The 16,419-nt window shown below is 28.3% G+C and overlaps 1 protein-coding gene across 1 annotated transcript; it reads right to left on the bottom strand.

The window, feature by feature from the left end:
• Positions 1-4,966: 4,966 nt before the first annotated feature.
• LOC129298690 (3-ketoacyl-CoA synthase 6) lies at positions 4,967-8,031 on the bottom strand. The gene is made up of 2 exons (XM_054937109.1): positions 6,910-8,031; positions 4,967-5,744 (listed from the first exon to the last, which is right to left on the bottom strand). Exons 1-2 carry the CDS (start codon positions 7,916-7,918, stop codon positions 5,263-5,265), a joined length of 1,491 nt encoding a protein of 496 aa, XP_054793084.1. The 5' UTR covers positions 7,919-8,031; the 3' UTR covers positions 4,967-5,262.
• Between the last annotated feature and the right edge of the window lie 8,388 nt (positions 8,032-16,419).

Below are 16,419 nucleotides of genomic sequence, written 5' to 3'. Positions count from 1 at the left end.
TATATGCATATGTATATGTGGAATACTGATATAATTAGTCTCGCATTCAAGACATGCTTTACGGCCTATAAAACACTCATAAAATTACTTACAAAAGATTTATTATCATTTATGAGCATGCACATGTTGGCAATAGAATTTGAATTCGTCACATCTAAATATAAGCTATATTATGTTATTTTTATTTAATAGTATTTAGATTATCGTTGATTTTCACTTTAAAATTTACATTTTTTATTATTTCAGATTTTAATATTATAACAGTGACAAAAAAATTAAATTATAATTTTTTTAAAAAATAAATGATAATTGAAATATGACTTATTGAAAATATGATTCAAATGTGCATACTCCTATTCTGTTTGGTTTACAGCAAAAGGTAAACTAAAGGAATGGAAAGGTAAAAGAAAAATATAAGACTTTAAAAAAAGGTACCCTCTCTGTTAAAAAATAGAAGACATTTTTTTAAGAGTTAGATGTTAAAAAATATAAAACATTTTTAGTTTTTGAAATGTAATCATTGCTTTTTTTTTTAAAGTGTTTCTATTGATGAATGAATTTATATTTATTGTAAGGTGTTTAATGAGAGTAAATATAAAAAGATGGGATTAGTTTGAAAGCAGGTACTCCATTTTAAATTATAAGACACTTTTAGATAAAATTTTTCATACCAATAAATTTCATTAAATACACTTAATAATCTTATTTTTTTAAAATAAAAATATAAACTTTTAAAAATATCCATAATTTAATATATTAAAAAGAGAAAGGATATGAATTAATCATAAAGAGAAAAGGGATAAAATTGAAATCGAAGTATTTAACAAAATTTTAATTTATCTAAAGTGTCTTATTTTTTGGGATGAAAAAACTCCTCTAAAAGTGTTCTGTAATTTAGGATGGAAGGAACAACTACTTTATTAAAAAATGAGATTTGATTAAAAATATCTTACACTTTTAAATGAAATGAGTATTTGAATAGCTATGAAAATGAGTAATATTTGACGGAAAAGAAAATGTTTGGTTTGTATAAAACATGGGAAAGAAAGGAAATTGGAAATAATAGATGCTAAAATGCCCGTACCTATAAAAAAAAAAAGGAATGTAGAAGTCCAAAATAGGCTTTTATACAATCTCACCTTGATAGATATAAATTTATATAAATTAATTATCGATGATTGTTTGGTCGAACGTTTCTTTCCAACTAGTAAAAATATAAATTTTAAACCTTACAGGGTGAAAAAAAAAAAAAGCTTTGTCACAAATGACTCCCAATTCTCAATTTTAATTTGGATATCACATAGATAGTCATATAAAACATATTTAAATTGATTGAAGAAATTATTGCCAAAATTGATTGCAGCGCATAATCAAAAACCAATTTTGCTTTGGAAAAATGATGAAAAAAATCTCTCAAATTATAAAAATAATAATTTGATTTCTAAAAATACTATAATTCTACTGAAATACTATATAAAAATTTTTGTGTCAATAAATTTTAAATTGAAAAGATTATTTTAATTTTATTGATAAGTTGTGATTTTTAATTTGATTCTTTAAATAAAAGTTATTATTTTTTATATAAAATTTGTGATTGAGGCTTATTATTTTAAAAATTTATTTTTTAATTATAAAAATTATACTTGATAAATTGTGATTTTTTGGTTAACTTTTGCGATTTATAAAATAAAAATCGTTATTTCTTTAGTGAAAGTTGATTGAGGCTTATTATTTTGAGATAAAAATTACACTTAATAAGTTGTAATTTTTAGTATAATTTTTATGATTTATAGAACAAAAACTTTTATTTCTCAAGTAAAAATTATGATTGGAGCTTATTATTTTTAATAAAAGTAAAATAATTTTTTTACTTTAAATTTTATTGACAAAGAAGTCCATAGAAACTTAAGTGAAATTATGACATTTTAAGAATTATCATTTACTTTCTTCATTAAAAAAATATAAGGCATTTTTTAAAGGGTTAAATATTAAAAAATATAAGACATTTTTAGTTTTTCAAGGTGTAATCATTGCTTTTTTTAAAAAAAATATTCATATTAATAATGACTTTATATTTATTGGAGGATATTTAATAGGAATAAATATAAAAAAATAGGATTAGTTTAAAAGTAGGTAATTATTTTATTGGAAAGTGAGATTCAATTAAAAATACTTTATATTTTTAAATAAAAAGAGTATATAATTTAAAGAAATTTTAATTTATTTTCATTTTTTTTTTGCTTTTGAATGAGTCAGAACCTTTTTAAGTTTATGGTTGGTGGCTTACAAGTTATAACAAATAGCATACATGCATGTGATTTGAGAAATATACCAAAGAGTATGGTTAACTTAGATTATGCGAACTCGTGAATCTGAGTCGATTTGACTCTTTTTGGCAATCCTGTATATAGCCTTATGTAATATACATACTAGTATTCATATGATTTATGAATAGTAAATTAGAAAGAAAAATATATTATAATTTAAGGAAAACAAAACTCTAAATTTTTACATTTTACCTGAGTTTCCTTATAAGTTATTGTATTTTTTTTTATATTCTAGATCTTTATTTTTTTAGTATTCTAAGTTACTTCATGATTGATGTTATAAGAACCTAATGTAAATGAAAAAAAAAATGTAAGAATTTAAAACATTACAAAAATAATAATATGAGGATTCATAACAAAACTTGAACAAAATGTAAGAATTTAAATTTATATTTTTTTAATAATTTATAAATAATGTATTTGGAATTAGTATTTTTATATATATTTTTATCCAGGAATCAAAAAAAATTATTCACGATCAATATAATAAATCATTATACAAAATAAATTATTATTAAAATGAGTCCCCGAGTAATGAGATTTTTCACGGAAAAGTAGCCCACCGTTGAATTTATTGGAGAGCTGTGAAGTTGGGTAGGAGGCAGTCTCCCATTTGCCACTCTCAAGTGAGCGCATATATCCGCTTCCAGCCTGGCATGCGACAGCTTTTTGCCTTTTACTCTCACTGGATAATTTTTTATTTATATTTATATTTTTTAAAAAAATATAAAATATTTTTAATAAAATTTTATCACTTAATAAAATAACTAATTATTTTTAAATTAATTTTATTTTTTATATTTACTTCTATTAAATATTCTATAATAAATATAAAATTATTATTAATAAGAATATTTAAAAAAATAATTATATGATAAAAAATTAAAAATAATTTATATTTTTAAATATTTAACACTTCAGAATATATTTTATTTTTTGTGATAGGGGAAATACATGAGCAACATTGATGTCAAAAGCGAAAAACTTTACCTATTGCAATTACCGTCGATTTGACATTTTAATTTTTTTTTAATTTATATGGTTAGAACAGGTGGAAGTTGTGGAATTTATATTAAAAAAATATGGAGTCTGGGCCATGTGACGTCATAGTAAAAAATGAACATGCAAAAATTTTTAATTTATACACGAATCATAATAAATACTCTTTTTTTAATATTTGTTTTTTATTATAATATATACTCCTTTCATTTAAAAATATAAAATATTTTTAATTTTTTAAAATTTAATCATTATTTTTTTTAAAGTATCCCTATTGATAATAGTTTTATATTTATTGTAAGATATTTAATAAAAGTAAATATAAAAAGATAAGGTTTGTTTAAAAGTATGTAATTACTTTATTAAAAGGTAAAATTTTGTCAAAAATATCTTACATTTTTTAACAGAAGGAGTAATAATTTTTAGAAGTTCTCTTGGTCTGAAAATTAAGCAATTGGTATATTTTATTTTTTATTTATACCTTTATTTTACACTGTCTTTGGTCTATATTATAGGGGCCTTCTAAAAGAATTTATTAATCCGTAACACAAGACACTGGATAGGGCATTAATTACATTTTTATAATATTATTTATATTTAAATTTATTTATTATGAGAGAAGATATAATGTAAATTTTTAAAAATTTTATAACACTATTTACCTATCTTTTTATTGAAATGATTAAAATGTCTGTTTCATTTTATTCTCATCCCCATGCATCACACGGGGGGTAATATCTAGTTACTAGTTATAGTTAAAAATAGAAAGTTTTAGAACTCTAAAAATCTAAAAAGTTAAAATTATTTTTTTCTGAATTAAATATTAAATGTTGGAGAGTTTTCACCATTTCTACATTAAAATTTTAATTATAATAAAATTTTTATAAATTTAATGTTCAAAAATAAAATTTATCTCTCAAATGATAAGTTATTAATTAACATTAACATTAACAATATACTCTAAAAATTGTAATTCTTGACCATTAAAATCATATGGGTAGAATATATGGTAAATTTGAGGTAAGGTTTGAAACGATACTAGAAATAGAATCATCAAATCAAGCGATAATGACAGCATTGGAAAAAGGACAATGAAATTGGATTCATTAATGAAGAAGAAAACGATAACTTGTCAAAACCAAATACCATGATTTTTAAACCAAATTCAAATTGGCGGGTTAATACAATAAACCGATGAATTAATCCCCTGATTAGTCTAGTTAAGAGTTTGGGACAGATTGACAGATCATATTTCATATAATTTTTTTCACTTTGCTTAGCCTAAAATATGTTTTTGAGTTTTAAAAACTCATGACTAGATTGACTCAATTGTTTAACCATAATTTAAAACATCAAACCTTGAACTACTATCTCAACGGGTTGAAGTTCAATGATGGGTCTGTGTTTCAGTACCAAATATTGACTAAAAATGTTATATTTTAATTGGCCTATAAAGTTGGTTGTCTTCCCAACTTAGGAGAATCATTCTGCTTTGTAAAATTTATATGACGCGACTAAACCCATTATTTTATGCAAATTGACAGTGACATTTTTGTATATATCAACCCTATCTTGGGATTTTTTTTTTTTGGATGGAACTCTACTTTAGATTAATCTAACTTTCCATTGGCACTACTACGTATTCAAACACATTGTCTTTTTTTCAAGTGATATATATAAGTACAAGCTTCAAAAGCATTCGAAAATACAAGTAGGGACTTAACCTTCTTGTTTTGCCCCTAATTACATGATACATAAAAATAAATAAGAACCTCAACAGGGATTTTCACTGCAAATTCACGAAGAAATCCCTTTTTTATCTTTAACAAAAAAAGAAAATCAAAACGGAAAGGATAGATATAATCTATAAATATTAATTAAAAGCAGAGCACTGTCATCTAAGTAGCTGAACCTTGTCGTCGTCGTCGTCTTCTTCTCAGAGCTTGACGACCTCAGGAATATGAACAGGGTAGCGATCGATACAATCAGCCCAAGGTCCATCAATGGGCGTCTTGATGCTTTTGTTGCACTTCCACACAGCACTGTTACACTTAAACCCACTTCCGAAGGCGATCTGCCACACTCTGTCACCTTTCTTCATCCTCCCTTTGGACTCGATGTAGTTCAGCTCGTACCAGAGCGACGACGATGACGTGTTGCCGAAGCGGTGCAGAGCCATCCTGGACGCCTCTACGTGCTCCGCCGACAGCTGGAGGTTCTTCTGCAGCTCGTCGATCACGGCGCGGCCGCCGGCGTGGATGCAGAAGTGCTCGAAGGCTTGCTTGAAGTCGGGGATGTATGGCTTCCACTTGGGGTTGAATATTTTCCGGCCGATCAGTGTCAGAAGAAAGAGAAGCTGCTCGGAAGCTGGCAGAACCAGAGGTCCCATGGTTGTGATGTTCGATTTTAGAGCTTCACCTGCCATTGTAGTAAAATTTTAGTACCATAGCAATGCAAGCAAAACGTTACGTGATTTAAATAATATTTTTACTGTTGCCGAAAAAATATTTTATACTATTTTATAGACAAAGTAATATTCACTGTTCAGTTTTTTTCCGGGTTAAGTACGGTACGGCGTACGCTCTGCGGATGGCAGAAACTATGGTGGTGTTTGAAATTATTTTTATTTTATTATTTAAAAATTGTTATTTTATAAAATATATTTTAAAATATAAAAATAATAAAAATATGTTTTTTTTCATTCTCCCTTATTTTTTAGAACAATAATTTTAAAAAACTTAAAAATTATTTTTATTTTTTATTCTTTAAAATAATATTTTATTTTTTGTTTTGAAAAATAAAAAACTGTTTTTAGAATAAATTATCAAACAAGGCTTATATTTTTAAGATATGGCAAACTAAATTATATATATATATATATATAGATTGAGATTATTTTTTTTTTCCTACCAGTTGCAGGAGGAATATTCTGATCCCAAAAAATTGATTCAACAATTTCGGCTTCACATTTAATGCCAGAGATAAATTCAGGTTGTTTGGCCTGTATCAAATTTGGGCCAGACTGGAAAGGTTTTGTTTAAAATTGGATCTAAAACCAAGTGTTTTTCGGCCAACTGATTTTAACGTAAACAAAGTACATATAATTTATTAGCTTTCAAGATATGATGATTTGATCTGAGCAAGCTTATTGAAAAAGATGATGTCATTTTCAAAAGCGTATTACTTTTTTTAGAAATAAAATTCGTTTTTTCCTTTATTATCAAAACCAATTCTCCATCATTATATTAATAATATGTGAGCAATATATCAATCAATCAATATAAACTATAAAAGTTACAGTGAGTCAACTTTTCAAAAAATAAAATAATTTTTTAATTACTTGCTCCTCAAATTCTTCTAATTTTGTCCAAGGCATGAAAAGCCTGTTATCTTAATTAGATATATAATACATTAGAGAACTTTTAGCCAAAACAGTTTCAATCATGCCATGCATAATATATTTTTCTAACATTTTTTATTCAAAAAATTTAATCTGCCGCTTAATAATACACATGTATATATATAGTAAGTAAGCAAAATGTCACTTTGGCAAAAAAAAAAAAAAAAAAAAGCAGTATGTCACCTGCAATGGCCATGAGGTCCTTGGACAGTGAAATCCCCACCTTCCCTTCTTTATCTTCCTCTTCATACACACACCTGAAGGCCTTATCATCGGCTCCCTTGTGGGTTCGAACCACGTGGACCAGTCTGTACTTGGCTCGCCGGCGCTCCGACCTCCGGTTCGACAGCAGTATCGCCGCCCCGCCCATTCTGAACAAGCAGTTCGGCAAAAGCATGGCTCTCTCGTTTCCCTGATAATAGTTCGGAGTAATAATCTCCGTGCTCACCACGACGGCGTTCGAGTTCGGATGCACCTGAAGAAGGTCACGAGCCAAGTCGATGGAGATCAACCCGGCGCTACAACCCATCCCGGATAAATTGAAGCTCTTGATATTACTCCTCAGCTTGTACTTGTTAATCACCATTGCCGACAACGACGGCGTCGGCGAGAATAGACTGCAATTCACGATCAGAATATCGATGTCCTTAGGTTTCAGCCCGGTTTTCTCGAATAGCGAGTCCATGGCGGAGAATATCACTAGCTCGGCCTCGTCTCTGGCGGCTTCCATGGTTGGCTTGGGAGGGATATAATGAATCGCCGGAGGGAGACACGTCTCTTCGCCGAGGCCGGAACGTTCGAGAATCCTCATCTGAAACTCGACGCTCTTGGGACTGTCCTTGAGGTTGAGCCTGGAATGTTCCATGAAGGTTGAGAAGGGGACGCGACATGTCACCGGAGGCTTGAAGCAGGCGTAATCGACGAGGAAGATGGTGCGAGGCTTGGAGGAGAAGTAAATGGTGGCGATGAAGATGATGATAAACGAAGAACAGAGGATTTGAACGAGGTCGAAGTGAAGAGAATTCCAGAGTTTCAGAATCTCGTCAGGGCCTAAACGAAGAAGCTCGATCATGATTCCGAGCATTATGGGTATGAGAGTGAAGATGAGAATGTGGTTCACAAGGTACTGATAGCCAAGTTTCACGTACTTGAGCCTCACGGAGCTAGAGAATTCCGGCAAGACTGGAGGCATCTTCAAGACTTGAAGAATAGAAGCTGATAATAAATTTAAGATTTGAGATACAGAGACAAGAGAGAAAAGGGAAAGTTTTGAGAAATGAGAAATGAGAATTGAGATTTGAGAATGAGAAGGGAAGGGTTGGGTGAGGATTTAAAGGCGAAGAGGGGCCAAGTTAGATGAAGAGAATAAATGAAGGACGTGACGTCACTCAACGCTCTCTTAACCTTGCTATTAATTGTTCTATTTCATAGCCTCTAATCCTACTTGTTCATGGTTTTACTGGTTATGCCATGGTAAAGACACTTCACATACGTATATTGATGATCCATCTTTGAAATTATGCGACCTCTCTCTATTCATGCCACGTTGCTTGGTTTCATTATTGTTCATTTTGTAGCCCAATATGGTTGTGTTACTTTTAATCATTAAACGTGGGATTTGGAAATCCAAAGTCCAACATTATCTTCGGCTATTACTCCCTCCGTTTTTACATATATAAAAAAAATTATATGATACAGTTTTAAAAAATTAATTAATCATAATAATTATATTTAAAAATAAAAAAATTAGATTAAAATATTCTATATTAATTAACATAAGTATATATTAATTATTTTTTGTTAATATAAATTATGAGGGATGATTTAAGAAATGTGTAATAAATGTTTATTGAAATAAGTAATTTTATTTAAATAAAAAACCAGAAAATAATAATTTCTCTTACACATAAAAACAGAGGGAGTACCATTGAGTAACATCGATCATCCTCACCCTGGCACATCCACAATAAAACCGTGTCATGGATTTTCGAGTAAATTAAACAATGAGAAAGATGATTGATTGCTAACGGAACCTAACAAGAGATGTGAGTAAAGTATAGGTTGGCCTCTATTGCAGTTTATAATTTATTTTATTCTACCATTTAATACTATAATATATTTTTAATTAAATTATACTCCAAATAAATTTGTTAATTGTTTTTAAAATTACACTCTTTTTTCATGTTATCCTTATTTATTAGGATGTTTTGATTAAATTTTTTTATTAATTACACCACTTAATTAAGGATATTTTTTTAAAAAAACTCATTAATTGCACTTTGAAAGATTCAAAATGCTTTATATTTTTTAATATCCTACCTCACAAAAATGGCTTAGAGTTTATGAATACATATTTATAGATACATATTGATATTATACATAGATATTGTCTAGATATTAAGTATTACTATAAAGTATTTTTAACTGAATTATACCTTAAATGAGTTAGTTAATTGTTCTTAAAATTATACACTCTTTCTATATTTACTTTTATTTAATAGGGTGTCTCAATTAAAAAGAATTATTAATTACACCCCTAATTAAAAAAAATCTTATTAATTACATATTGAAACACCCAAAATGCTTTATATTTTGAACACAATACTTTTAAAAAATGTTTTGTAGTAATATTGGAAGTAGGGATTACAGATATTATATGTAGGCAAATATCTATATTCTCCATCTGGTCCTAATTATAGGAAAAAGTTAAATAGCTTCACGGGTTATTAAGAAATGATAATAAAGAATATCCTTATTAAACTTATAAAAATGTTTGACTTTCAACTCTTTTTTTTATTGAAATTGACTTGATGCAATAAGGAGATGGATATATAATTTTTGAAAAACATAATTAACTATTTCTCCCCCAGTCCCTATTATTAGATATCTCTAACCATCACACTATAACTAAGGAAAAATAATTATTAAGTCATTAACTTTGTCTTAAAAAGAATAAACGTCCAATTTAACCCATATTTAAATAAAAGGTAAATGTACATTTTTATTCTTGAAATATTCTCTGAGGAGCGTCTAATACCCTAAACTATTTGTTGGAGCAAGTTTTTTCTTAAAATAATTAAAAAAAATATTTTTGTCCTTACCATCAAATCTCCAACATTGATAGCTAGAAATATTAACTACGACTCCAACGTTGATCGTTAAAAAAATTAATGAAAAGGATAAAAATGCTGTATTTTAATTAATTTAAAGGTAAAATTGCTCTAATAAATAGTTTAGAGAACTGGATACTATTCGGAGAATACTACAAGGGCAAAAATGCACCTTTATCCTTAAGTAAAAAATTTTAAATTTGTATTACATTTTCTGTTATAGTTAATGATTTTAAATAGGGGTAGTATTGAATATTGTAATTAATAACATATCAAGTATCTTATATTAAAGATCATTAATCTTTTTATCCTATATTTAGGATCAAATAGGGCTTTAAAATTACGTCATATAATTAGGACCAGGAGGGAGTATGCTATTAGGATGTATTTATATTAGAATTTTTTACAGCAAAGTATCAATACGTAATTAATATTAATTATGACAGAAATTATTCCTTGAAAATTTGTTATATGCCCTAAAATAATGTTTACTTAAATAACTAGTTTTTAAACTCTATATAATGAATTATAATAGCCTAGTAGTCTCCATACATTTGTATGAGATCATGTAAAATGAATTATGTTATTTATATTGTTAATGATTTGCGAATAATTATATCTTCACGCAAGTTTTATAGCTATATTGATGATTTATCTAAGCAATGCATATATCAAAGAATTTATTGTGGTTAAAATTATAATATTGACATGGTCAGGAAATTAAAACATCATTGCGCTTTGACTTCTTCCAATTTGTGAATTCATGGGAAACATAGAAGACAGTAATCTTTCCCATCGGTCCCCACGTTCAAAGAAAAAATAAAGTCAAAGAAATATGTGTGTGTGTGTATGTACAGAGAGATCACATCCATTATGTGTGTATGTAAGTATAGAGAGATCACATCGATTAGTCCGTCATGATCCCACTATATATTCAATTTTTGTCTATGTTAATATAGGGTTTTAAATGAAAAGAACAGTTAAATATATTTGATTTAAAATTTCTGAAATTGAGAATATGTGAATTTCATAAAGTTTGCCTTTAAAAAAGAGAAAAAATTTTATGTTTTATAAAGATAATAAAATGAAAAAACATTAAATAAGAAAAATTTCACATAAATCCATGAATCTCGTTTTCATAAGATTTAAATTCCAATATATTAACAACAACTTAATTTCAAGAAAAACATTTTTTATATCAAAATTGTAAGTGTATTTATACAAGGTGCAAGAGAGTGCCCCTTTAGCATTTTCTATTTATGTTGATAACCAAAAGAGTAGCGTAGTAATTGTTGTCCATATAAAGAATATTTATCTATTGTGTCCCATTCTCTATTGATACATTTCATGATTCCCCCCCACTGTAATTGCTCTAAATTTAGCGCGAAGCAGTTTAATGAACTTAGCCTCATTATGTTTTCCGAAATTAATTTTTGATTCGTAGAGGAGTAGAGATATTTTCACTATATATAATTAAATTATATTTTAATCAGTTATTTTTTATTATTATGATTAAGAAGATTTATCTATACACGCGATGGATTCCAAAATCTTCTGTGAAATATGTACTAGACGTATTTGTGTATGTGTATTAACGTTTAATTTAAGGTGAATTAATGTATACGTGCACATTGAACTAATGTAGTTAACGTTTAATTTAAGTTTTGGCTATTCAATTTATAATTTTATATATTACTCTCAAATATCGTCAAATTAACCATTTTTTTATTGAAGAAGTTGCTATAATAATCATACGATAACAATTAATCCATAAAGGTGAATTAAGTCGCTGTAATGTTAATCTAAAAACGTAATACAATTGTCTCACCGTTCATATCCGTGTAATCAATTTATACTAAGCCCTAAATGACTAGGTATATGATTAGGTAAAAAATAACTAAGCCCTAAATGACGACTATAGTAATTTTTAACCTTATAATACATGATTGATCCAACGTTGTCTTCTTGAGGTTGATAATGCAAGATTAAGTTTTCTCACATCCACTTAATAATTGGTCAAACAAGTGGCTGGCCAGTGAATATTAAATGCCCTATCAGCTAAGAAAGACAGAGATGGCTGGGAATCATTTTCTTTCTAAATTTATTTTATTTATTTAGTTGGAGTTATGAATGGCTTTATATATATTGTAGAAAATTTAATAAATAAATCATATTATAATTAATACATTCAAAAATTTTATGAATTATTATGAATATTATATTATATTTTATAATATAAGACTCGCTAAAGTGTCAACCTCTTTTTATACATGAATTGTAAGCATGCGCACTTAATAATTTTTATTTTATTGTAAAGCATTTCGTGTCCTTTTACTCTTTTTTTTAAATTTTTTTTTATCATTGAGGTACGCAAAGTTTATCATATTTATATCATTATTATACTTAATTATGTCTACATTTTCTCTTATTTATATATTTTATTTTCATAAATAATAAAAAACTTTTTTATCACAATTTTTTTTATTCATTTCAATTATATTTTATTTCATGGATTAACATAGGTTTTCAATTTGCAATGGCATTTACACCACCCAAAACTTTTTCAAAACAAAACCAAGTTTGGGGTCACACATCTCCCCCAAAGCATATTCTTTCCAATTATCGAATGAGTTGCATTTTCTCTTTATCATGCTGATAAACTGCACATGCAATTTTTTTTAATAAAGCGTACATGCTTTTTTCCCTTTGTATTTCATTGAAATGAATCTTTTATATTATTTATAATTTATTAATAATATGTTTTAATATTTATGTTATATAAGATTATATATTATATTAGTTTTTTATTGAAATTTCTAAAAAATTATACTTATTTTTCTAATATTTAAATTAGACCCTATAAATTCTATTCAGAAATGTTATGCGAACATTATGGAGAAATATTGAAAAACAAAGTTATATAAAGCCAATAAAATGTTTAAAACAGATTTAAAAAAAATTAAAATTTCAGTGTCTAAGAGAATTTATACTATTTATAAAATCTGCCAATAGTACTGCTTTTTATAACCTTTACCTCTTCTGTTCCTAAATGTAAGAGCTAGTAGATGAGTCTGTTTTGATCTTAAATGTAAGATCTTAATCTATTTTGTATCCTAAATTTATAATTCTTTTTCCAAACTATCCTATTGATTCCACATATTAAAAGGTATTCCATCAAAAGTGTAGTTTCAATGCAAACGATTAATTGGGGTATTTAGAAAAAGGAAATACACATTTTTACTAACAAGTAATTAACTAGTTTCCTTCATATCTGTAAATTAATTTTCTTGCTCCTACATGTAAGATCGGTGAAGTATACATTATATTGATGTCAGGTACAACGTTGGCGGTGGGCCCATATGTTTGGGACACGCCACAAAAAACTCCAAAGGATTAGGAGTACTGACAATATTGTTTTGTTTGGTACAAGTTATTTGCTTGGTATCTATCTATATATATATATATATATATATCTATATCTATATCTATCTCTATCTCTATATCTATATCTGTATCTGTATATATATAATGGCTTGAAGCTGTCATTCCAGTTAACAGAGGGATAGTTGGAGGTTGGGGTTGTAATGTAACCTACTTTGATAATTATTCAATCCTTGAAAACGATATTTTATCTCACGTCAATATATATTTCTATTAGTCTTAATTAGTCTTCTGACTGATTTTCGTCGATAACCAAACTAAACTACCAATTTCAAATGTGTTAAGCTTTTATTGGATCAAATTTTTCTTTAACAGAAGCAACAGTTAGGAAATATTTGCACTATGCTTGAATAGCTAGACAAATGTGACTAGAATTTTTTTTTTATTGGCCAACTGAAATTTGCATTGTAATGATTTGAAAAGGAAAAACAGGTAAAGGATACAGACCAGGGTTTCATTCTTCTTGCGAATTGCATTAAATTTTTTGTAAGTTACATTATAAACAATCATATTTGGTAGTATATGCAAATAAAAAATTAATTAAGTTATATTAATGTATATAAACAATAATTAATACTTCGCTGTCGGGTAACCTAAAGAATATCAAAAAGAAATTAAGTGTAACGAGCTTCTTTTATTTTTCAAAGACTAACTTGTTATGATCCTTAATTTTTGAAAATTAAAATAGAATAGGCCGAGATATCAAGAAGACAAGAACCAAATTGTTAGTTTAACTCACTTTAATTTTTGGAAAGAATTTTCTGGAAAGATAGAAGAGGAATGGTTAACACACTCTACCTGTAAACCAACGTGAAAATATAATTTCGATTACGAAAATTAATATTTTTTAATTTAACCTAATTGGCATCAATATAATTAGAAAAAGTAATAAAAACATAGTCTGATATGTTATCCCCCCGCCCCCAATTTCCTCTCCCTCCAATTTTTCTTTTCCTAGTCAAGTGAGGAAAAATACAATTTTCCCTCACTTTTTTCTCATATATTGATTTTGGAGGGACTTACTTTCATCTTCACAATATTTCAAAAGGATGAAATAACTACTAGTACTCCATCCTTGCCTGTGTATAAAACACTTTGGACCGAAAACAGAGATTATATAAAGTCATTCAATGTTGTGTGAACTCTCTGGTGTATATAAAGTTTTAAAAAAAGGAAGCTACATCAAAATAAAAATAAAAAAATTTACCATCTTATAGGTTAACGCATATAGTAGAGACTTTTCTCAAATAGTTGCGAGTTCGGTTTTTAACTCTTATGTATAGAAATTTAGAACGTTTCATAGAATTGGATTTTTTTTTTTTCGTCCTAGATTTGTTTTCTTTTTCTAAAGTCACATGATCCATTTGGCATATTTTAGTTTAATTGCACAATTTATTGGGTCAAATGGTGGAAGGGGTAACTCGTGAAAAAGTTAGCAAAGCCAGCTCAGTTTGAAGATAGCGGCAAATGCATTCGTGTTCTAAATACGGTTATGTTGGTTAGGGTCGTTGAGTAGACGTGCATCTACCCACGTGTCAAGCACTAATTTCTATGTCCACCTCAAACAACACAAGTGCATCCTCCTTCTCTAGAACTTATTAATGATCCTGTTATTAAAAAAAAAATTGTGACTTCTGAATTTTTATTATAATTTTAAAATATTTGTCAATTTAAAAATTCAATAAAATATTAATTATTTTATAGAATGATTTTAAACCTTCATCAATAAAAATATTGGTAGGTGAAGTATTCACTTCAATTAAACAAATATATTCGAATAGTATATTTGAGAGAGAATATTTAAATTGAAAACATTTTCATGAAATATCACTAAATTTTACAAACTCTTTTTCTCATTTAGAAAAAGAGAAGAAGACCCAACTGGGATCTATTATTGCAAATGCAAGTCTAATTAACGCACAGAGCATCATCTTGCAAAAGCTTATTCAAGTCATCCAGTGGATAATCAAGGTCATGCATACTCATATCTTAGGAAATAGCAAAAGAGGCCAAGAAGTCTACACATTTATTTCCTTTCTGGTAAATGTGTTCCATCTCAACTTGCTACCCTTTATATAGAAGAGAGTTGATATGCCCAATCAAGTGGCTATTAGCGTTCAAAAAAGTGGTGTCTTTTGATAAAGGAGTTACAGCCAGCATGTAGATTGTAGCCAACATCTGTCATGAAGTTTTGCTCCCTAGCCATATTTAAGTCATCAATCATAGCCCATAGTTTAAGTTGTAAGGGGGGGCATACTCCAATGTTGCGGCAACACCCATGGAGCACCATCAAAGTTACGCAGTAAACATCCCACACCTGCTTGACCATTGTTGCTTTTGACTGCACCATCATAATTAAGAGTCGCCCAATTTGGAGATGGTTTATTCCAACTAATGTTGTGAGTAGATTTGATTGATCCACTCCCCTGAGGTTTTTTAACAGCATCCCTTGCCTTAAGAGCAAAATCTACAAGCATATGTACTTCAATTACCAACTGGTCTCCTTTTAAAAAAAAAAACATTTTGAAAAATAAATTTGTTTGCGGCATCCTACAATTTCCAACAAGTAAGACCAATTGTAGAAGCCCAAACAAAGCTCATATTACTATCAGTAGTACATCCCTGTAGGTTGTGTAGCATTTGTTTCTCAAAAGGCTCATTTAGAAACCGAGTAAATCTATTCTAAGAGATGTGTAGTCTCTAGAGCTAGGAAAACGGGCCAACCCGGCCCTATAAGGTCAGCTCTTGAAGGCCTTGGGTATAAAAGGGTAACCCTTTTAAGTCCGAGTTCTCTTTAAGACCTTGATATACAAAGCTCGACCCTTGATATAGTGGGCTCAGGGCCAGCCCTGTGGGCTCCAGGCCCTTTTAACTATTTTTGTTTTTTAAATTTTTTTAATCAAATAAAAAAATTATTTCATTTCAATATAATATCCAATCAAGAAAGGTACGAAAAAACTAACTAAATAACATCTAAATGAATTAAAAACACAAATGAAATGATAGCAAGACAATAAGTAATGGATCGGCTACGCCAACAAACACCCAATCGAAATTAGATGAGATTGAGCCTTGAAGGACTAAGATATGGGACTAAGAGACCGAGGAAAACAAAGAGCATAGGCACAATATGTGTATCAGA

Source organism: Prosopis cineraria, unplaced genomic scaffold (assembly GCF_029017545.1).
Source record: "Prosopis cineraria cultivar Desert tree isolate PC_DT_omini unplaced genomic scaffold, ASM2901754v1 PC889, whole genome shotgun sequence".
Lineage (NCBI taxonomy): Eukaryota > Viridiplantae > Streptophyta > Magnoliopsida > Fabales > Fabaceae > Prosopis > Prosopis cineraria.
Note: the sequence above shows the minus strand (reverse complement) of the source record. Positions and strands in the feature narration are given on the sequence as shown.

Excerpts from the sequence above, each read along its gene's own strand:
- LOC129298690 (XM_054937109.1), bottom strand. The coding sequence starts at position 7,918 with ATGCCTCCAGTCTTGCCGGAATTCTCTAGCTCCGTGAGGCTCAAGTAC. Across the intron at positions 5,745-6,909 it reads GGACCTCATGGCCATTGCAG|GTGAAGCTCTAAAATCGAAC; the intron begins GTGACATACTGC and ends CTACAATGGCAG.